General features: G+C 34.2%; 1 protein-coding gene across 2 annotated transcripts in view; it reads left to right on the forward strand.

Annotated features, from left to right (window-relative positions):
• Positions 1–23,674, forward strand: part of LOC106459301 (BMP-binding endothelial regulator protein-like) — a 128,381-nt gene that overhangs the window by 79,989 nt on the left and 24,718 nt on the right. For both annotated transcript variants that reach the window (XM_022385758.1, XM_022385759.1), the window contains exons 3-7: positions 4,869–4,971; positions 5,231–5,313; positions 5,849–5,942; positions 20,745–20,830; positions 21,181–21,280. In XM_022385758.1, coding sequence (XP_022241466.1) covers positions 4,869–4,971; positions 5,231–5,313; positions 5,849–5,942; positions 20,745–20,830; positions 21,181–21,280 — 466 coding nt within the window. The remainder of the gene's footprint in view (positions 1–4,868; positions 4,972–5,230; positions 5,314–5,848; positions 5,943–20,744; positions 20,831–21,180; positions 21,281–23,674) is intronic.

The following is a 23,674-nucleotide window of genomic DNA, read 5'->3' on the forward strand; positions in this document are numbered from 1 at the left end:
GTATCAAATTGAGTTTTTGTTCAATAAAAATCTTTCAAATGCGACTGTAGCTTTTTTCCCCAAGAACTTTATCTTCAAAATAACGGTGCGTCTTATACACCGGTGCGTCCTATATTCCGAAAAAATACGGTAAATGAAATTAGTTACAGAAAACCAACATACTCTCAAGTTGTGGTTTTTATGTATATGCTCAAAATCTTTCCGTAACAGTTGTTCTTATAAAACTGTCAATATATAGTGCACCGTGGGAATTTTATTTTTCCTCTGGTCAGTTTCAATGCAGAAAAAACTGAAAATGTCAAAAATATATTCAAATTAGCATGTAAGTTTATATATTAAGCCTCTGGCCATGAATCGCTTCAACAGCATATATAGAGATATTAAAAAGTGAATAATGTGTCAATGTACGTTTTCTTAGATTAAGAAATTCACACAGGTGGTTACGAATAATCGATAGTTTGAATAATTCAGTGTATAAGAATGAGTTGCAAGATGTATGACCTGTTTGTTTCCTTGAAATATTAAATTCATTTAATTGATTCAATATCGTTTGTAAGTAAGAATAACTTATAATGACATTGTAATAATACTTTGATTTTTTATGCCACTGTTGGCGCAATCTTTCGCATTTTATACAAATGACATAACACTAGTTACTTAGAGAGTAAATAGATGGTCTAGTAATATAAAAGTCAGTTTTCAAGAAAAGTCCGGTTTACCTGAATATCTAGTTTTTACGTGTTTTTTTTTTATTATTATTATTTTTTTTAGAAATACTGTCCAGGTTGCAAAACACGTATTTCAACAACTACTAACAGTATACATTTCACTCCCAACTATGAATTTTTATATAATAAGTTTCGAACTAAGAACTCGTAAACCACCACCACCACCTTGACAGTGTTAGCGAAATCGTTCATCAACCTTCCATTTAATGTGCCAACTTATCTGCTTCGAGTGATCAACGAGTTTATCAAAGCTTTAGCCTCTCTTTAGCAATCGTGACAATACACAAAAGCGTTATGACGGTAAGCACGTGGATTTTGCAGCTAATCCTAGTTTATTGACACACATGTGCGTCATATATCATACAGATGATCACGAGCTTTCAGACAAGCTGATTAATCACCAGCCTAAAAAATTAACTAATGGTCATTTCGAGTAGATTATACATGATACTATCATGTTACGTACACAAGTCCGTGAGATCTGATATTCTGGAGCCCTTCTACATAAACCTTTGTTCATAATTCGGAGATTTATATGACTTTTCTATATTGTCGAGACTTGCATGTTTTTGGTTTTTTCATTGTCTTGTAGGTTATCTATATTATTGTGTTTGGAGATTTTTCTGGGTTTCTATGTTGTCATGGTTACATTTTGTATATATTTTCAATATGGTCGTATCATGTTTAAAGATTGATACGATACTCTATAGAGTCGTAATTAGAGATTATACTTTTTATTTTGCCATTTTTCAATAAATTTGTGTGGGTTTTCAATATTGTCATGTTTAAAGATTTGTGTGGGTTTTCTATATTGTTATGTTTATAGATATTTATTTTTTTTTCCTTATTTTGTTTAGATATTTATTCTTTTTTTCCTTGTTTTGTTTAGATATCTTTATGAGGTTTCCCATACGGCTTTGATTCTGTAAATTTTTGTGGGTTCTCTATATTGTCATGCTTCAAGATTTTTGTGGATTTCTTTATTGTCGTGTTTGGAGATTTGTATACGTTTCAATATTGACGTGATTTTGTAAATTAGTATGGGTTTTCAGTATTTCTGTTATTCTATTAATTTATATGGATTTTCTGTATTAGCTTGTTCAGAGAGTTTTGTGGGTTATCTATATCGTATTTAGAGACTTTATGAGGTTTTTTGTATTGTGGTATTAAGATATTTGTATGGGTTTTCTATATTGTGGTATTTATAGATTTGTTATTTTCTATGTTGTCATGTTTATGTATTTTTATAGGTTTTCTACATTGGTGTGATCCTTCATACTGTATGGGTTTTTCTATATTATCTTGTTGAGAGCTTTGTATTCGTTTCCCATATAGTCGTGTTATACATATTTGATATAAGATATTTATACCATTTGTTATTACGTTTTAGAATAATGTTGGAAGCAGAGTTCCTGTCATTTGAAATTGATTTAATTTTTGTACATAGAAATGTATTAGTTAATAACTATATTAAATACGCTCTAAAACTCCAAAAACAGAAAATGAGTAGCATCTGTGAGACTGAATATATTATACAGTAGACAGCATATTTCCAAAAGAAATTTTGTGTAATTTCAAGGATCTTTAATGAATGGCTGTCGTTACCTGGAAAATAAAGAAATGTCATGGGGACTAAAAGAAATTTTGAATTTGCAAAGACGTGATGGAAGGCTGTTAAGGTTATTACATGTTGATATGAAATATTCTAGAAATTAAAGTAGTAAAGTTTAATAGTAAAACTGCCATTCAATTAAATGAAAAACCGAAGTTCACTTATTTACAGAATACAGCTAATTAATCAGTTTGGCGATATATACCGCTATTTAATGGCTGTGAAACGAGCACACTTAAATTCAACATGGTCAGAGTAAGGAGCTGTTTGGATCATCTTTTCTAATAAGCCACATTAGGTAAAAAACACACCCAGCAACGAGCATGTCCCCCAACATTGATTACTGTAGCTGTATATGATCAGTTGGTGGATGACATTATCGGTAATCCTGTTCCATTCCTCAATTAGTGCATCACAATGATCTCTGATGTTGCGTGACATTTAAGGAGATCTCAGAGTCTTTATATAGGATTTAGACCAGAACCTATTGATTGTCAATACGTGACATCCATGTTTCCTTGTTCAAAGTACTTCATCACAATCTTTGCAGTAAAGCTATGGGCATTATTCTGCATCATGACAACGTCTGATCCATTTACACCCGTTAAACATCTGGGTTCAATACTACCACACATCAATCTGACTCTAGAAATCACAATAACATCTGTACACAGGGTTTTCATATTGATGCCACTACGGCAATGTTTCACCCCCCTAAGGATAGGAACTCATTAATCATCATTAATAGAAAAATGAAACCTCGACTCATTCATGAAGAGTTCAGGCACCCAAACGCATTACTTCCAGTTCTAGTAACCTCGACAGAAAGATTTGTTTGGGGTAAACAATCAGCTAACGGACTAAATATATATTCTTGTACAGCAACTGAAGTGATCGTCAAAACGGTAAGGAATAAAACCGTTGAGTTTCCTCATGAAGGATTGATTCAATCTTGCCATTATTCCCTTATGCCAAAGTTGTACACATAGCTCTTATTAGGCGTATAGTTGGCGTTATACAACCTTGTCCATTCACTTTGATATACAGCCTAGTTGCCTAATAACTTATCGACAATGTTCCAGCTTCACATCTTAGATACGCCGAAATGAAATTCAACTTGTTTTATTGTTTGCCTATCTTTCGTCATAAACTTTCGCCCTCCACCAGCAGGTAACGTTATCGTTGAATTACACTGGAAAAATAAGCTAAACTGAAGTAATAACCAAAATGACAAATTGCCATTCCGAAGATTAAATGAGGTTCTGTCTTTTCAGTGCAGGTAGCACATGCAAAATGCGTTGAAATAGCCGGACATCTCACGTCCGGACACGTAAAAAATTCGCATAAATTACTGTGTGTCGATATTTTAAATTGCATTCAGACGTAATTTTTAGACCGTATTTAATGCTTATCGTTTTAATGTTTTTTATATTGTATACATTCGTCTATTTTAAATAGGTAAATGTGATAAAATAATATAATCTTAAAGCAAAAAGTTTATGTATTCAATTGTAAAATGTCCTTATAGTTGTAGTATGGGGATCTAGATGGAATTTTATAATAAATAGATCATGTGAATAATATTGTACTGGTGATGAATAGAAAATCCTTAGAAAATGGCATGCCAAATTATTTTTATTGTATTGTTATTTACGCTTAAAGTGAGAAGTATTGATATGCTTTACTGATACAATTATTGATGATATTATTTTCTTACTGCTCATGGTGCTTGTTAATCCAACTTTTGTCGCGATAGCTTTCGATTTGTTTTTTCTAATCAAACTGTCATTTTTATGAGTTTTTTAGTTTTATGTTTATTTATCCAGTTGTTTTAACGGAATTAGCTTTGAACCGTTTTGTTTACTCAGTTGTCGGCTTTGTTGTATGTTACCCCATTGTTTGTTTCACCGATCTAGATGTTGCTTTGTCCTCGTTTTATCAACGGGTGGCATGTATTCATTAACCCATTTCCTGATCTGTGACTAAATATGGCATGTATTCATTAACCCATTTCCTGATCTGTGACTATATATGGCACGTATTCATTAACCCATTTCATGATCTGTGACTATACATGCCACATATTCATTAACGCATTTCCTGATCTGTGACTATATATGGCACGTATTCATTAACCCATTTCCTGATCTGTGACTATATATGGCACGTATTCATTAACCCATTTCCTGATCTGTGACTATATATCTAGCTGTTGTTTTGTGCTTATTCTTCCAGCTGCTACTCTACATTTATTGTTTTGTCTGTTTGTTTGAAGTTAAGCACAAAGCTACACGATTGGCTGTCTGTACTCTGCTCACCACGGGTATCGAAACCCGGTTTCTAGCGTTGTAATGTCCGCAGACATACCGCTGTGCCACTGGGGATCTACGTCTATTACTGCAACTGTTAATATATTTTCATTGATCTCGTTCTTACTTAATTCACATCATATTTTTTCATTATTACGTACTTTATTATTTTTATTGTTCCAACTGTATATTTACATTATTAATTATTTCTTCCAACAGAATAAAAGAATAGTGTGTAATGAGAAATGTCCAAGTGAGCAGAGGAAGGACTGTTATTTTCTACTTTATGGTCAGAAGCAGAGCTGTTGTGATATCTGTAAAGGTCAGTTTATTATGACAAACAGTTCCAATAAATCTGTGATGTAATTTTTATGTTCAACCAATAAGTATTGCTGTATGTGAGAAAAAAATAAAGAAATAGTATCAAGATTTAAAATCCCACAAACCACTTTCACCAAATAAATAGACTGGAAAACGATACTGACTACTTAAAAAAGAGTTTTCAATTTCAGGAGTGTTTTTTTCTTTTATACTGATATATAACATAGCACCTATTAAAATAAATATCATCGTTTCGCTAGGCTGCTCTGTCAATGGCACTATCTACGAGAGTGGATTTACTTGGGCTGATCCTAATGACCCCTGTCGAACGTTTTCTTGTGAGGTTAGTAATGTTTTTGCTATGTTATACATTAAAAGTGTCACGATTCTTTTTTTTTTTCTAGTTTGTTTCGTTAGATTACAGAAAACAATATATGTATATATGTTGTGAAACGATGCTAAATGTTTTATTTCTTAATGAAATATTGTTATCACACTTTAACAGCTTGTATACTTGTTAAAAACAAACAAACAACAACAAAAACAGACAGCGACATTGAGCGTTCCTAAAATATCAATTCCATAGCAAATGTTGTTTGTTTGAAAATACAAACGATACAATAATTTTGTTTGTTGTTAAGCTCAAATCTGCACAGTGGGCTATTTGTGTCGAGCCTTTTGCAGGGATCGAACCCCCAATTTACTGTTTGAGCCCTCAAACTTTATCGGAGGGGAAATATAAAAAACCTGATTTACTTGGTTGACTGAGTGGGAAAAAATTCTTATAAGTTCTATTTTCGCGTTGTTGTTTTCTGTTTGTTTTGTATAAAAAAAAATCTATACGACATTCGTAATTTGAGATATTCTTTACACCTCAGTCCGGTGTGGTCACAGAAGCAAGGGTCCACTGTCACGTACCGTGTCGAAACTACCTATCACCTGCAAGTGGCGAATGTTGTCCTTCTTGTAAAGGTAATGTGTCAGACTTTTTCTTCGTTTTTTTATTTTCAGATATTTATTTCACATAATTGAGATGTTATTCATAAGTTTAAATATTTGGTAACCATTTCTGTTTTCCTTTCAATAAAACATGCAAACCCCATTGTGATGTAACTTTCGTTTCATAAAAATGTTTTAGTTAATTGTCGAAAATCATATTACATAACAAGGATTTTTTTCTCTGGGTTCTCTTTTTTTGTTTTAGATTAATATTATCGTCAGAATTCAAACTGCCGCATGTATCCAACAGTCTACATGGACTTGGTTGTCGGGTAGACGAAGAGACCTGCCACAATCATAAAGCAAATATTGACTTTTATGTGGACCTGGTGGTTAAAGCACTCGACTCGCAATCGTCGGGTTGCGGGTTCAAATTCCATCATCGAACATGCTCGCCTCTTTTTAAAGTTGGGTCGTTATAATATTATAGTCAATCCCACTATTCGTTGAGAAAGAGTAGCCTAACAGTTGATGGCGGGTGATGTTGGGTTGTTGCTTTCCCTCTAATCTACCACTTCTAAATTAAGGACAGTTAGCGCATATAGCCCTACAGTATCTTTGCGCGTAATTCACCGAACAAATAAACAAATACTTTTATATATTACTATTCGCTCATAAGCACACAGACAGTACAGTAATAAATAATAAATATTTTTCCTGCAATGACACGAGCTTTATGAGGGACAGGATGTTCAACTGAAGGAACAAGTCTGTTTATTTTTTTTACTCTTCCTTAACTCTACTGAAATCTAAAATTAAGATCGATGTTAAGTACGTACGTAATAAACCTGAGAACCACAAGTAACTAACCTCTGGATAATGTGTACGACTTAGATATGTACATTGTTATCTGTGCCGATCTCCTTTGACTTAACTGGTTTGTTATGGATTTCGCGCAAAGCTACACGAGGGCTATCTGCGCTAGCCGTCCCTAATTTAGCAGTGTAAGAATAGAGGGAAGGCAGCTAGTCATCACCATCCACTGCCAACTCTTAGGCCCCCCACGGCTGAAAGGGCGAGCATGTTTGATGTGACGGGGATTCGAACCCGCGACCACGTAATTAAAATAAATATATTATCGAAAATGTATATTATTCCTATCTAATGTTAATTGATAATTTCCATGGAGATACTAGAATTTAAAGTGACACCTAGATTGTTTACTTAGTTGCACTAACAGAAAAAAAACAGCTTAAAATATTCTAATTACAATGAATTAAGTCATAAGTCATAACAAAGCCTTTTTTTTTTGAAACGGTATTTTTATCAGTACTTTATAAGTCATTAATCATTATGGTGCATAACGCCTTATGCCGACGTGTGTTGTATTCCTAGTCGAATTGATGAGTTCTTTCTGGTATTCGTTGATAGCGGCGCGCAAAATAAACCGGTGAAATGCTGTTATGTTATTCTTAGTGAAAAACCTGTATAGGGCCCATAGAGAAAGCTTTATTAAAATAATATTTATGTTATCGGCCTTATTGTAATGTCACACAAAACATCGATGTTTAGATTCCGCTTATATATCATAATTATAAGCGATAAATTATTTTTATTTTATTTTATAGACTCTTGCAAATATCAAGTTGTTTTAACTGTGCGACACAAAATAGTTTTTCAATTTGGTTTGTTTAAATGTAGCAGTTTTAATTGTTATGCGTTTTTATTCGCATTTTTTCAACGTTTTTTACAAAAGGTATTTGAATCTGTCAGTGTACTAAGCGCGTCGTTTACTTGTTGCTTGAAAAACTTCAGCTTGACATAAATATTTGGTATTTCTAATTCTGCTAAACTTTAATGAGCTCCCAAGGGCACTATAATGCTTAGCAGTTCTATAGTGACGTACATTCACGTAGTATTTCAAGATCAAGTAGAGGCTTACAAACATAGACCTGCTAGGAGTTATAGTATCGCTATTCGTATCGTCAGTTCTAAACTGTGTGGAAGCTTCTATAATCAATTACAAAGGCACGCGGGGAAGCATGTTTCGTCCTCTACAACCTTGACATCTAAGGTTATCTGCATGCGATTCCTGGGCTAAATCAAGAGTTCAGGTCGTCTTACTGTCGGTCTGGGATGCAGCACGTTGAAGAGTTTTGTTTTTGAGAATATCTTCACATTTATTCACCTTTCTGTTTCGTCAAAATTAAGATAAAGCAAAACTTTTTTAAACTGGAATAATCTATTTAACTATTCTAACTTTTTTTAAAATACTAATTTCTTAGTCATTAGAATATGGACATTGAAGTCATGATATCATTTTCACTCACGTTCAAGTATTCCTGGTGACTGTTATGTAAGACTAGATTCCATTTTGGTTTGTCTCATAGCATACTGATATCCTATCAGTCTTTACTATTCCAGCCAATGAGGATTAGATCAAACACCTCTCCTTTCTTTATTAATTGGTAGAAAAATAGTAAAATTACCTTTCGTGGAACATAGCATTCCTTGCTAAAATCCGGGGTTCGATTCCCAGCGGTAAACAGAGTGCAGGTAGCCCATTGTGCTACTTTACACTAAGACAAGAACAACATTAGTGGTCAATAATTAAATTTATAATATTACTAAACATATTTTAATCGAAATGAATTAAACAACAAAAGGAAACATATATATATACTAGAAACTAATTACGCAAGGAAACAAACTCTATTGTTTACTTCGTGTAGTAAAAATCCTTCTCAAATATAGTCACGATTCGAACCTTTGCGGAACCTCTTAAAGAAAAATCCTGTCTAAAAATAACTCAAATTGAAATGAATAAACAAAAAGTATGAAAATAACTAACTAATATAACACAATTATAATAAAGACCTACAAAATTTTAAAATATGCCAAATTATGTTTACAATATTCTCACGTATATCTCCTGAATCAATGAAAATATATAAAAAAGGCTTAAGTTGCTGGTGTTATATTAACCTAATATGCTCCAGTGGTTCTGTAGTTACCATGCATCTCTTAGTAAATGTGCCATTTATATGCTATATAGGTATGAATTTCTTGCATATGTTTATATTATATATGTGTTACATCATTGTAGTCTTTGCAATATTTTCTCAAGTTCATGTGTATGTGGGTGTATATCTATCTATATATATATTGTATACGCTTTCTTTCTTTAGTCAGTATATATGTTGTTGTTTTTTTACATATCTAACAAGTTCTGTCCTTTAAGCATTAACTTCTGACCCATGACTCACTTCCCTGTTTACTATCCTTTAGGTCAACTCTGTGACGACCAAAAGGTTATTTGTCGCCCTGATTGTCTCACAGAAATATTGGACATGTTCTCTGAGTATCGGAACGGCTCACCTACCTTTTTTGGCCTATGACATTTAGCTTGAAGGACTAGTAAGAGAAGCAAAGCTTGTTTCTTATATACCAGTAACAAGGTTATTATAACACTGTGTTTCTCAACCTGTGGGTCGCTACTCACTGGTGGACCGCAAAGCAAATTGAAGTGGGCCGCGAAAAGGCTTAAGATTAGACGACAATATTTTAGCAAAAATATAATGCAAACTAAGGAATACCTCGCAAAATGCTAACTATAAATGAATATCACGTGCATGAACACAGGATATCAACTATGAAACAACATTGCCATACGTGTCATACTTCTACAATCTTCTGCGGTGGGGGCGGTAAAGGTTGGCCGCTGGAAATTTGTTTAGTTTAGGTGGGACGTGTTACTGAAAATGTTGAGAAACGTTACTCTAACATATAATGCCATCAAGTTGTGTTTCAAAATCTCGCCTGAAATTAAAAATGTTTGTGTATATATATGTGTGTGTATGTTTTTAATCTTGACAGAAGTATTGTTATGAAACTATCATTTGTTACAATTAATGATAGGACGTGTTACAATTAATGATAGGACGTGTTACAATAAATTATAGGACGTGTTACAATTAATGATAGGACGTGTTACAATTACGTCCAATCATTTATTATAACACGTCCTATAATTTACTGTAACACGTCCTATCATTTATTATAACACGTCTTATCATTTATTGTAACACGTCCAGGAAAGATCGAATTAAAGTTTCTGTAACCCAATCCCCTCTTGCCTTTCACACATATTTTCAGCTAATAGGATAAAGAGTATCTGTGTTTGTTGTTGTTTTTTTTTATATAAAACTGTGGGAAATTGATAATAAAATCTTAGCTTCCTCAAATCCTAGCTCAAATCAAAATATGAATAATCAAAGTACTTTTCTAAGCAGTTTGCCATTTACTTCGTTAATTCTGGCCGTAGTTTCTGTAGACTCGTTGCATCTGTGGTTGATACAATTCTGGCCGTAGTTTCTGTAGACTCGTTGCATCTGTGGTTGATACAACTCTGGCCGTAGTTTCTGTAGACTCGTTGCATCTGTGGTTGATACAATTCTGGCCGTAGTTTCTGTAGACTCTTTGCATCTGTGGTTGATACAACTCTGGCCATAGTTTCTGTAGACTCATTGCATCTGTGGTTGAAACAATGGCCGTAGTTTCTGTAGATTATTTGCACATGTGGTTGATAAATGTGTTTAGTGAACCAAACAAATGCTGTGTGCGAGGCTAAAAGTCCACGAGTCCAAACATCAAGCAATGTGTGTGTTTTTCACTAATGGCTTCATATTTTTACTCTTGAACCCAAATGCTGCATGAACATCCATTTCTTTCTTCAAAAGTATCTCATGCTCATAGGTGAATCTGGAGATAATTCAATGCAGTAAAAGTTGAAAAAATAGAGACTAAACTAAACTTTGCATTGATGTCCAGACTGAGTTGTAGTTCTAAAGGTTAATCGCGATTGATGTCCAGACTGAGTTGTAGTTCTAAGAGTTAATCGAGATTGATGTACAGACTGAGTTGTAGTTCTAAGGGTTAATCGCGATTGATGTCCAGACTGAGTTGTAGTTCTAAGGGTTAATCGCGATTGATGTCCAGACTGAGTTGTAATTCTAAGGGTTAATCGCGATTGATGTCCAGTCTGAGTTGTGGTTCTGAAGGTTTAACGAGACGTGAGTAAACTTCTGCGTTTACCCTCGACTACATCATTGTAATCTCATCGTTAAAGTCTTTCTCAATTTTCTTCCCTGTAAAAAAAAATTAGAGAGCTTATTTCAATCCAAAAATACCAACAATTTCTACAATCTAATCCACGGAGTATGCAGTTTTGTTTCAGGATTATGGGAAATTTTAAGGAGAAACCTATAAAACTCTTTCTAAGAGAATTAGTGAACATCACGATCAATCACAAACGCTACACAAATACAATACTAGTGTTCCTGTATTAAAAATGGAATTTAATGTAAGTATGAGCAGAATTAATCTCTTATCATTAGATAAATGCACTGGAAAAAATATTTCGGGGTGGGCGTGCTTGGTGGCGAGCGTTCATGGTTCGTGCCTCGTTACCACAAAAATATTGCACTCAGCACTTTGGAGCCATGGGTGCGTTATAAGAGTGATGGTCAAATTCCATTATTTGATTAAAGTAGCCCAAGAGTTTTCGGTGGGCGCTACTGAGTAAATGTCTTTCCCCTGGTTTTCAAAATTAGGGACGGCTAACGCAAATAGCCCTTGTAAAGCATTGTGCAAATACCACAAACACAACATCTTTATTATTCAATGTGATTGCCTGGCTTTTGTTACGTAGTTTTAATCATACACTTTTAAATATATTAGTGCTTTCTTTTTATCAAGTTTTCGTGCTGGACGAAGTCAAGTTAATCTAAAATAACGCTACAATAATCTACTTTTGTGTAACTATGTACTTTAGTAAGTTCTTATATTCGAAAAACCTCTGCCTTATTTTAAAACTCTGTGCTAAAATTAGTATTTGGGATACATTAGTAATGTTAGCATACACATGGGCTTTCAAAAATATCTTGTCATATTATTATCTTAAACCGCCCTCTACATATTTCAAACAGAGTAAGACTGAATGTAGCAGAGTGTGCAAAACGTAGAGACGTCTTACGTGTACTTCAGAAACATCTTGGTTTGTATGACATGTTACATAATAAGTGATAAGAGATTTTATTGAAAAATTGCCAAACACATTGAAGCTAGTTATAACTTACTCTTTTTTTTTAATGGCATTCTTTTGTATCCTTACTTGCATCGTAATTATAGGCTAAGAGTTATTGGGCATTTGTTTTCATAAAAATTGAAACACTTTTGCCTTCCAGGACTACGAAGAACTTGTTTCAGATGGCTGGAAATTGGTTATTAATCATTGTTTCTGTATCATAATGTTTCAGGATTGAAACTGTTTAGTATCCTAAATTAGTCGTGAGTTTCCTTGAAATTTATTTGTCTTTACTGGTTGCTGTTGGATTTTAAAAGGAACTTTGTTAGTCATTAAAAATATGCTGCTTATTTTTAACTTTCTTGGAACAGAAAATAATGTTTAATGAAAGGTTACAATTCACCTTTGAAGCTATAAGAACGTACTTACCTGTTTTTAGATTATCTGGGAACATGAAAGTTAATGGTAGTTCAGAAACTAGTACACTCAGAAGTGTCAATTTTATTGTCCTAATTATTACAAGCATGTACAACCTTCAAGTTGAAACTGATATGGAAAAGGTAGTGTAGTCTTTGAAGTTTTATTTAGTACTCAACATGTCCACCTCTTCTTCTACAAACTTCTGGAGACATTCAACAGAATTATCCATAACTTTTGCACAGACGACACAGGATGTACCTTGAACAACATTAGTGACGTGATCCCATCCAAAGACAGTGGACACGTAGCATAAACACTGTCCTTGATGAAACCCCACAGGGAGTGAGGTCGGGAAACCTTGGGAGCCAAGCAATAGGTCCACCTCGACCGATCCATTTGTTGGGGAAACGCTGCATCAAGGAAATCACGAACACCTCGTGAGAGATGTGGAGAAGCGCCATCTTGCTGCAGTTTTCTTTTTCTCTTAGTTGAGGCACCCAAACTGTTTTTACATGCTTAGGTACGTTTCTGCATTGACAGTTTTTCCATCGAAGAAAAATAGTCCAATGATGTAAGAAGATGTCAGGAGACGTCACACGTTCACTTTTGGCGAGTCGGTTGCGGCTTCTCTGTACCCCAAATAATGGAGTTAGGTTTGTTAACTCTGCTGGATAAATGGAAAGTCGTATCGTCTGAAAATGTAAGTTTCTGCAACAATGTTGAATCTTCCAGTAGTGTTTTAAGCATGAGATGACAAAAATCATTTCTTGCTTGGTAATCTGTGGTTTTCAATTCCTGTAGCGCTTGAACATAATAAGCATTAAATTTAAGATAATTTTCAATACTGCGACGTCTTTGCCTTTCCCAGTTCCATTCTCTCTTGTTCGAACAATTCACTTCCTTACCAGTGGTGATGATGTTGTCACTGTTTCTTTTTCAAAGAAGTTCTCGTGAATATATTTAATGGTTTTTCGTGTTGAAAGTAACGTTGGTACTCTCTTTGCACAACCACAACGTTTTCATACACTTCCATCCACGCATCTTTCCTCCAAGCTCGGGTACCCCGCCATGGTTCACTCTGAAACAAAAAAATAAAAATTGTTAAACAAAACTTCAAAGACTACATTAACTGTCCCATACCAGTTTCAACTGGAAAGTTGTACATTTTAATAATAAACAGAAAAATAAAATGGATACCTACAAGTGGGACACCCTCTATTTTTCAAACTAACTCTCATTTGTATATCGAACGCGAAACTCTCACACAGATACAACTTGTATTTAAGGAAAACAAATGAGTTAATATTATTAATATTTTTCATAGGAGTAACTGTTATTAACTCAGGTTGTATATAGAAAATATTTAGTTTTTTATTAACTTTAGGATTTTTTTCTTCCATTTCTCACCTTCTCTGACTATGACTAACGCTTGAATGAATCTCACCAAGGTCGGTTTTGATAACAATCGACATGTTTGAAGTTTTACTTTGTATTAATGTATAACAAAGATGCCTCCTTTATTGTATGTTGTATTTTTAACTTTGAAAAATTATGACTGTCGAAACCTATTTACCTAGAAAGTACAGTGGACTTTGCAACCATTTGTCATATAAAATAAATTACGTTCTCAGCCATTCATCTTAAACATGTCGCTTGTGGGCTCAATTTTTAACCGAAACATTGTTTTATTACGTTCATCGTGTGGCACAAGTTTGTTCTTTCGGTTTTTTTTTACCTGGATGGAAAGTATGTGTACTTGTGCATCTCTGGTAGTTGGCCTACTCAGTGTCCCAGTGGGGTGCCTGCCTTAAGGCAGTGGTAATGATAAGATGAGCCACTGCAGTACTCAGCTGCTGATAAAGAACAAGGATACTCGACAGTAGGTAAAGATCTGCTAGCTAGTCCTGACTATATGAAATACTTTTCCCACCAGTCATTTTCGGTCATGAACAACTTGTCTTGAGTGACAGCACCTCACCTGTTTTAAGGCATTGTTCAATTCCTCCTTGAAGTTGCTATTACTCAATACATCAATGTCTTATTTTCTACTCAAACGCTGAGAAAAGTAATGTCCAAGATATTATTGTAATGTCATTCTAAAATACTCTAAGGCAGACACATTCACATTTTGGATGTGCATCTTTAAAAACACTCAGGTACATGGACCGAGGAATAGATTAACATAACATTTTTATTTGTTGCAATTCAAAAGTGAACTACAAAAAGTACCAGTTTGAAGTCTCGGTGACCAACAGAAAAGTCCTATAAGACAAAGAAGCTGAAGGCAAAGGTGAACTTGTTAAAGTTCCATTTCATAATAACCAGTTGCTCTCCTTTCTAAGAAGTGGATCTGTAACTTTTTAAAAGACGAAGATAATTGAAGTCGAACTCTATAGAATAATGTTGGTATCATAAGGAAATAAGTTAAAACTATAAGTCTTATGACTCTCAATTTCGAAGAGTTCCTACATCAAGGTACCTTTATGTGCATTCAGTCAGTTATGAAGATATTACCTCTAAATTATTTCAAAAGAAGATAAAAGACTATACAAGGTATTATATGTGGTGGAATTATGGGTTCTCCATACAACTTCGAATTCACATGTCAGCAGTGAACGATATAACTTATTCTTGTTTCATAGAAGACGCAGAAAGAATTTTCGTCACTGATAGACATTGTACTAAGTTCCCAAATCTACCTTTCAGACACACTCAACGAACAAAATAGGCAGTTGTATAGATAGATAATATTTTTATAGTCAATCGAAAATTATTATTTAGCTATTTTTATTTCAACAATTGTATTTGTTTCGTCCACAGAGGCCCTCCCAGTGGCACAGCGGTATGTCTGCGGACTTACAACGCTAGAAACCGGGTTTCGATACCCGTAGTGGGCAGAGCACAGATAGCCCATTGTGTAACTTTGTGCTTAACTTCAAACAAACAAAACAAACAAACAATCGTCCACAGAGCTAAAAGTATCAGGTAAACTTTGCTTCTTGTTCAATCTCGGTTTATATATCTTAAAGTATACTTTGCACTGTGCTCACTGGATTTTCGGTTTAACCCAATGAACAGATGTTCCCAAATTTTAAGTGTCTATAACAACTATTGGAAACCATCTCACTCCGTGCCCATTAAGATGATAGGTTAAACTAATTCTGAAAAAGATCAGGTAAGTTTAAAGAGCAAAACTAAATGGTTCCAGAGAACCTGAATTAGAGATTATATGTGATATGATAGGTTTATATATATTTGTGTTCATCTTGCCCATTGCCTCGTGTAAGGGAAACTTAAGAAAAAAACTATCCATTTCAGGGTTACTCGTCGGACAGTTTTGTTAACTGCGATATGAGTTCTTAAAGATAATGACTGGTGCATTCATTTATCAATTTTGTTTGTTTGTAGTTAGGCTCAAAGCTACACAAAGGGCTAACTGTGCTCTGCCCACCACAGGTATCGAAACCCGGTTTCTAGCATTATAAGTCCGCAAACATACCACTGTGCCACTGGGGTGGGGGCTTATCTATCAAAAAATATGTATAATATTATGATCCATTTTTATCTTTATTAATTTTAGTAACTTGAGTTTGAAGCGATTTTATTAAAACTAATGTACTCTGCATGTAATATATCAAGTTAATTAACTAATTTTATCACATTGTTTTCATTAATATATACATATTTAATTTCTAGTTTGAATAACAATGTCATGTTGTTTAAGCTCAAAGAGTATAAATAGTCATGTACCAAAGAAGGATCTTAAAAAAACAAAAAAACATTATCAATAGAAATTACATGACATATTTTCATAAATATCAGAAGTCAATCATAGGATGAAAACCTAATATTTAAACACAAATTACTTTACACCATCTGGGTATCCTCGCTTTTAAAGTGTTGCAGCCGCAATCCCAACTTATGACTTAATCTATATAGAGCCGGACTTGATCTACTGGTCAGCACGATAGGCTGTATTTCGGAAGGTACAAAGCTCGAGCTACGATAAGCCGCTCAACGCGCTCTACACTTTCTACTGTGGGAACGTTAAAACATTGACAATCAATTTCGTTGTTCGATTAAAAAATGAGTAGCCATTCATGCTGCAGATGCCCTTATTGAGGTCAGCAGTTCCTGAATTACCTATGGATCTCTGACCTGACCGTTTAACCCATGTGTCGCATAACATGCTCTTCAGATTGAAACTATACAAGATACAAAATGCATATGCTAAGAACTAGTTCAAGTTCGTTATTCTGTAATGACTTATATTCATGTTTCTCTTCGTTCAATAAGAAATGAAAAGTGGAGCCCAGAATCCCCCAATACTTTTCTTGTTTCATTTTTTTGCAGTTACTTACTATAGCATTTATCCTTTTATAAATTTTAGTGATCTCATGTCACTAGTTTTTGTTTTAATACTATTTCAAAGTAATATTCTAGCCGAACATGGATTCGAACTCCAGCAGTCAGAAGAATATATCTACTCAAATGAAGGGTCTTACACCACTACCCCATTCTCTCATTTCGTATTTTCTACCTACTCCTGCGCCCTTAAATCATAAGTTTTAACACCGTGACTGTAAACAGCAATTCACTACTGAAATTATCTAAAATATTAATGTATGTGTACAGTTGTAAATCCATAATTCAGATTTTGTTTGTTACATGTTTTGTCTCTTCAACAAGACAAAGAACGATAATTTTGACACTTTTTGACTGCTTATTTTTCTTAATCTAAAACACAAACAAAACTTCTGTGATGTAATAGTGTATATATCTGTTCCTAAACTTAAGAATACTGGCATTCTAGAATTTGAAACAGCTGTAACAGTATCCCAGATTTCGCCGAAAATATTGTCCTGTGTACAGAAAGACGGCAATATTACTCCGCACTTGTAGCTTGACTGGAGTCACTACCGTGCCTCTAAACTAAAACACTATTTTCATTTCTCTTGTCTTAGTTTAAAATAATTTTGATAATGTAATGTTTAGAAAGCTCGAGGAACGTTCATTAACATTGTGAGACAGCAAGCAAACATATTCATTAAGTATACATCGATTTTCGGCAACTGAAGAAGAAATTCAATTTCATACAATGTTATATATCTTTTCCACACAAATATTTCTACATAAATTCTACTAACCGTTTTCATGGGGGAGAAATGACAGAAAATCAACTCTAATGTAATATTTTGCTCACTATTTCGAGAGAGCTGGTAGGAGATTTAACCTAATTATTAAATGGTTAAACTTTAACCTTGTTTTGAGAGTTGTACAACTGAATCTAACGTCTAACCGTTTAGCCAATGTTCAGATAGCGCAATGAAGTGTTTTGTTTAAGCACAAAGCTACACAATGGGATCTCTACGATCTGTTCAACATGGGGACTCAAATCCCGGATTTTTGCGTTGTAATTCCATAATAGTACCATATGTTCTACTGGGTGATGCTCAAGGAAAAGCCAATCCGATGTAACTTTAGATTTCTTTATTTGAAGAGTTTAGTTTAGTAAAGGATCTAGCGCACACTTTATTTGGATAGTTTGGTTTAGTAAAGGATCTGGTGTACATTTTATTTGGAGAGTTTGGTTTAGTAAAGGATCTGGTGTACACCTTATTTGGATAGTTTGGTTTAGTAAAGGATTTGGTGTACACTTTATTTGGGCCCCCAGTAGCACAGCGGTATGTCTGCGGACTTACAACGCTAGAATCCGGGTTTCGATACCCGTGGTGGGCAGAGCACAGATAGTCCATTGTGTAGCTTTGTGCTTCACTTCAAACAAACAAACAAATACATTTTATTTGGAGAGTTTGGTTTAGTAAAGATCTGGTGTACACTCAGACATCTTAAATGTGATCCAAACTAACAGAAACTTCCAATATGACGTCATGGCTCTTCCGTCATTCTCTTTAGTTTTACCTGATGTAATGTTTGCATGTTTATACATGTATACACAGTGCTTGAAGCCCCAGCCTAATTTTCAAATTTAGCTTGAGAAACTTAATATTTTCAGATAAATTTTCACAAAGTACAGAAAAATTTCAGCTACAAAGTTTGAGACTTGGTTGCATAATATTTGTTGCCTTTACTATATTACTCCGGTTGGTGTTTAACACCAATAATCTTAGATAAGCGATGATATGTTTTTACACTGATAACTAGTATAAGGCCCCTGATATCGCACTCAAAATACTGTGTGGCCCGTCACACCACACACTTGGACAATCCTGATCCAAATGATACAATGGTACGCACAAATTAATGAAAGTTTCTGGACATGAACCACAGTAATTTTTTATCTCTCATGAAACCCCCAGGGGCAGAAACAAAAACTTAAAAAAAAGTGGCATTCGTTGGGCGTAGTTTTCAAGAGAGGCGGCACAACCTGAAAATAAGCTAAACAATTAGGTTCGGCTTGAAAATTCCATAATTTATATAGTTGTTTCAACAACAAACACGAATGTTGGACTGGCAGAGGGATGTTGAAAAACATAGAAGCCTCCCAGTTTTGTGCCTTTGGCAGTGGTTAAAACAAATTATATAACTGCGTAGTGAAGAAGATGCTTCGAATACAACTGTCAGTTGTATTTTTCTTTCATCTTCACAAAACTGTTATCAAAATAATGATAACAATGAACATATGGTTTAGATACCTTTTACAACAACCTTTATTTGTGTTTGTTTGTTTCTTGCATAAAGCTACACAGTGGGCTATCTGTACTATGCCCACCACGGATATCGAAATCCGTTTTGTTGTTGTTGTTGTTTTCAGTTACAAGCCTTCAGACTTACCGTTAAGCCACTGGAGTGAGGGGTACCTTTAGTTCTAATCTTGGGTGTGACAGCATTGCAAAAACATTTTCATCATTAGCTTCTGAATGTTTGTCTTTGTTTAAGCGCAAAGCTGCAGAATAGACTATTTGATCTGTGCCCACCACAAGGATCGAACCAAAAATTTCAGCATTATAGGCCCTGAAGCTTATCGCTGAGCTACAGACAGGCATTATCTTTAACAAATTCAGTTATTTAAAAATAGACTGTTTATTACAATTTTACTGTGTATGATTTTTAAAATCCCTTTTACTTACATAAGAACGTTGCTTGTATCAACTTCACTGACCTTGAAACTTGGGGAACTTAAACTTAAATATTATAATACATATTATCTACTAAAGATTTTGGGCAGTTTAAGGCCATGGGTGCATTATAACAGTGACAGTCAAATCCCAATGTTCAGTCTGACAAGAGTAGCTCAAGAGTTGGCGGTAGGTGGTATTGATTAGCTGCCCTCCATTTGGTCTATCAAGGACAAACAGTTTACAATATGATAAGTGGGAAAAATAATGCGTACGTCGCAAATATATAACAAAAACAAAATTAGAAAGAAAAAAAAGCATGTGTTTATAGAAAAAAAATACTTGTATGTTTTCCTATAAACAGATACAATATTGGCTACCTGATAATCTTAATTGATTATTTCACAATTTTGTCCTTTTGAATCATGGCCTTTCAAAATCCGTAGTTTTGAAATTTATTTATATGTTTTTTAAAGCACATTTTGTATTTTTGTTAATAATAGGCCTAACTTCTTCCCCAGTTGTGTTTGACAGTGCATGTCAGAAGTATTTTCTACTTTGCTGGCGTGTTACTTCGAATACAATGAAACCGATCCGCAAGCAGATAGAACCTATAACATCACAAAAACGTTTTATTCTGTTTAAGGTTTGTCGAAACAGGCGTGGTAGCACGAGAAATGGTTTCACCTTGAAAAGGCTGTCGGCTTCAACCAGTTCTTTCATTGATCTCTTCTGCTGATAGAATGCCATGACTCTTCATTTTGACAGATCCCAATTTATTAAGACAATTAGTTATCTGACTTTGAGATGATTTTTTTTAAGATTACCCGAAAGCCACAGATTCAATACAAAGAATCGTTATTTGTTTGATGGCTTTTGTAACAGTGTTAATAGGAATGTAGCGAGCTGACAATCAGCGACCTCACTGAAACAAGGTTCTTTTATTGTTCTGCTTAAATATTTATTGTTTTTCGAAACCATCACTAACTTACAAAATTCGATAAGAACTGGTTTATTACCTAAAACCACGCCATAGATAAATAAGATCATCAGTTATGGAGAACTATAATTTAGTAAATTTCTTGTTTTAATGTTATAGGTCATGCGACTTTAAAGTTGCGCAAAGTCGTAATGTGGAAGTAGAAATGTGTAGTAAATTTTTTTTGAAGTTAACTTTTCCCTTGATACAGGACAGAGTCTACTCTAGTTTATATTTTACTGAGATTTTCGGCATGTGCATGGTCATTTCAGGCTGCACCGTGGGTGGACGTAGCTATTCTGACAACCAGGAGATAGAAGTGACCCAGGCAGACCCTTGTGTACAGTGTAGCTGTAAAGTAAGCCTGTCAATTTTGATTACATTCTTCCTGTAATAACTTCTTCACAACTGTATATTTATTTGTGAAAAGTGGTATTTCTCATTGTAATTTTTTTTTACTTATTTTCTACGTGATACTGTAAAAAAGACAAATAGTATGAATTAACAGAAAACAAAATCGGTTAAGCATCATTCTCTTTCTTTGAGTTATGTATGAGTGTTCACTCCAAAACGCATGAATACTAACTCGAGACAATAAAGATCAAACCTCCTAACAACATAGACCTTTATCAGCCCTCATCAAGTAAAATCTTCCACAGAACTCCTTTAAGCAATGGCGTTTATTTTTTGTTCCTCTACTTCTAACAGAAAGGAAATATTGTGTGCATAAAAAAAGCCTGTCCTGTCCTGCCTTGCCCAGAATCTAAGTATACAACAAAACCTGGAGAATGTTGTCCAACTTGTAGAGGTGAGTGCATATTTTTCTATAATGCGCCATCTAGTAGCAATATTAAGAATTTATATTTTTTACAAACATTAGAATTGGCTAAATTTTGTATGCCTGAGTGGATTAAACTTGTTAATCACTTTGTAGTCATGATAATAATTTGGAGCAGTTGAAAGTACATATGATAAATTAGTATATTCTTTATATCAAGTCTCGAATTCACACAAGGAAATTACTAAATATGCGAATGCTTCTCAAGTTAAAATGTTTCAACAGTATCGTGCATTACTTATTAGATTTAAATGCTCTAAAAACAATATTTGCTTCTTAAACCAGAACTAAAAAAACATTTTTATTCTATAATACTATACTTCCTCATCCCATTTTATACATTAGTTGAATTATTATTTTTGATACTGTTTGGGGATTTGAATTTAAATATCATAACTCGACTGCATATAAAACCTGAAACTATTTATTGACATTTAAGGTAAATTTTCAATTATGATTTACAAAACACCAATTAATGGATTGAGTAGTGAGTTAGCACACGTAATTACGACGTACGATTTGGTGAGATAAAAATTATATTGCTTCGGTACTGTAACCTATTAAGAACAAAACACGTTTGTAACATGACATCCTCACTACAGGCTGATTTCTTAAAGATGTCACTCGTTCACGTCGGAACGGAAGGGAATATTCTAATTTGTTCTTGTTTGGCAGAATATACTGCGTTTCCCACGAGAACAGTATATGTTAGGGTGGTAAAAATAATTCAAGTGCAATTTTTTATTTATTTTAAAAGTTAAACATAGTTACAGAAATATATCGGTGAAATAAAAGTTTTATCGGACTAGCAGCTCGAACGTCGCCGGTAAATAACATGAAAATTTTTATTTTGAATTAAATTTTAATTATACTTAGTGAACTATTAGCGTGACCTTTAATTGTTAATTTTGAATTTGACAAATATATGACAAGAGAATATCATTCGTGTAAACTTTTCCCTGGCGTTGATTTCCGTAAACATTTTTGTACATTCACTGATCAGAAAAAGCGTAAATACAGTTAGTTATTACCGAGGTAAAGACGCTTGGAGATAATGAAATGGGACATGCAGTAATTTGAGTGTTTAAAAATACAGATTGCGTCGGATTTCAAACACCTTAGAAGAAAATGAAGGATCGGCACTAATCCCCTTACATTCCATTTTATTCCTTCATCAGTTTTAGTTTTATGGCGTAGTTGTTTGAGATTGGCTTTTTTTGGCACTATGTTAGAATTTAACTTACTTTAAAGCCCGAGGATTGTGGAAGGGCCCCTAGCGAGATAACAGAGAATTAAATGTGCAGGAATGACACTCGGATAATAAACGAAAGATTGTGTACCTTCGGCAATCTACTACTCTCAATTCCTTTTGAAAATTAGAGGGTTCAGGACGGTTAGATAACAGAAGATGAGTATTTTTTACTAAAAGCGATTCTAAAGTTTGACCTCACGTAGCTACATGATAAGAGCTGGGCATTATCAACTAAAGATAACGATATTGTGATTATGCTAGAGTCTAAAAACTTGTAAAAATACACCTCTCTGGATAGGAACGCAGTACCAGTTGTACCATTAACCCCTTTCATCGTACTTAACGAGAAAATTATTTTACGTTTTCTTAAAAATTGTAGCGATAAGCCTCTTCTACTTCGACTATATACATGTATTCAACAGAAGGGAACTTGTGTTTACGCAAGACCCTCTTAATTAAGAACTGAACGTTATACAAATGATGGAAGTTTTATTGTTTGTTTGCTGCAAGTATGAATAAACATAGAAACTTATGTTTTGTTAATTATTAAGCTTTACAGTGAAAGCTGAACGGGAATATCACTAAACATTCTTAGACTGGGTATTAGCCTAATGATATCATGATGTTCGTACTAGTTTGTGTAAGAATTGGTGAAAGTTTCTTTGTATCTATTTAGAATATCGTCGTTATATAGGCCTACATCAGACTATATTACGATCATCCAAGAATCTGCTGAAATTAAGGTTATCATCTAAACCTACACCGCATTTTACAGTGAGCCTTCATAAATCTAATGAAAACTTGGTTATCGTGTAGATTTACACGAGATCTCGGTGCTAGCTTCCTTGCGTCCAAAAACAATAATGTCTTGATTTACAGCACTGAACGTGCGATATTCATGTAGGCCTAAATAACGACATTCTAGGTAAATACAAAGAAACTTTCAACAAATTTTCACACAAACTAATACGAACATCATGATCTCGTTAGGCTAATAACTATTCTAAGAATGTTTACTGGTATTCCCGTTCAACTTTCACCTTAAAGCTTAATAATTAACAAACCTAAGTTTACATATTGTTGCGTCATCAAGGTCACGTGACTGGTGTGGC

This window comes from Limulus polyphemus, unplaced genomic scaffold (genome assembly GCF_000517525.1).
Source record: "Limulus polyphemus unplaced genomic scaffold, Limulus_polyphemus-2.1.2 Scaffold589, whole genome shotgun sequence".
Classification (NCBI taxonomy): Eukaryota; Metazoa; Arthropoda; class Merostomata; order Xiphosura; family Limulidae; genus Limulus; species Limulus polyphemus.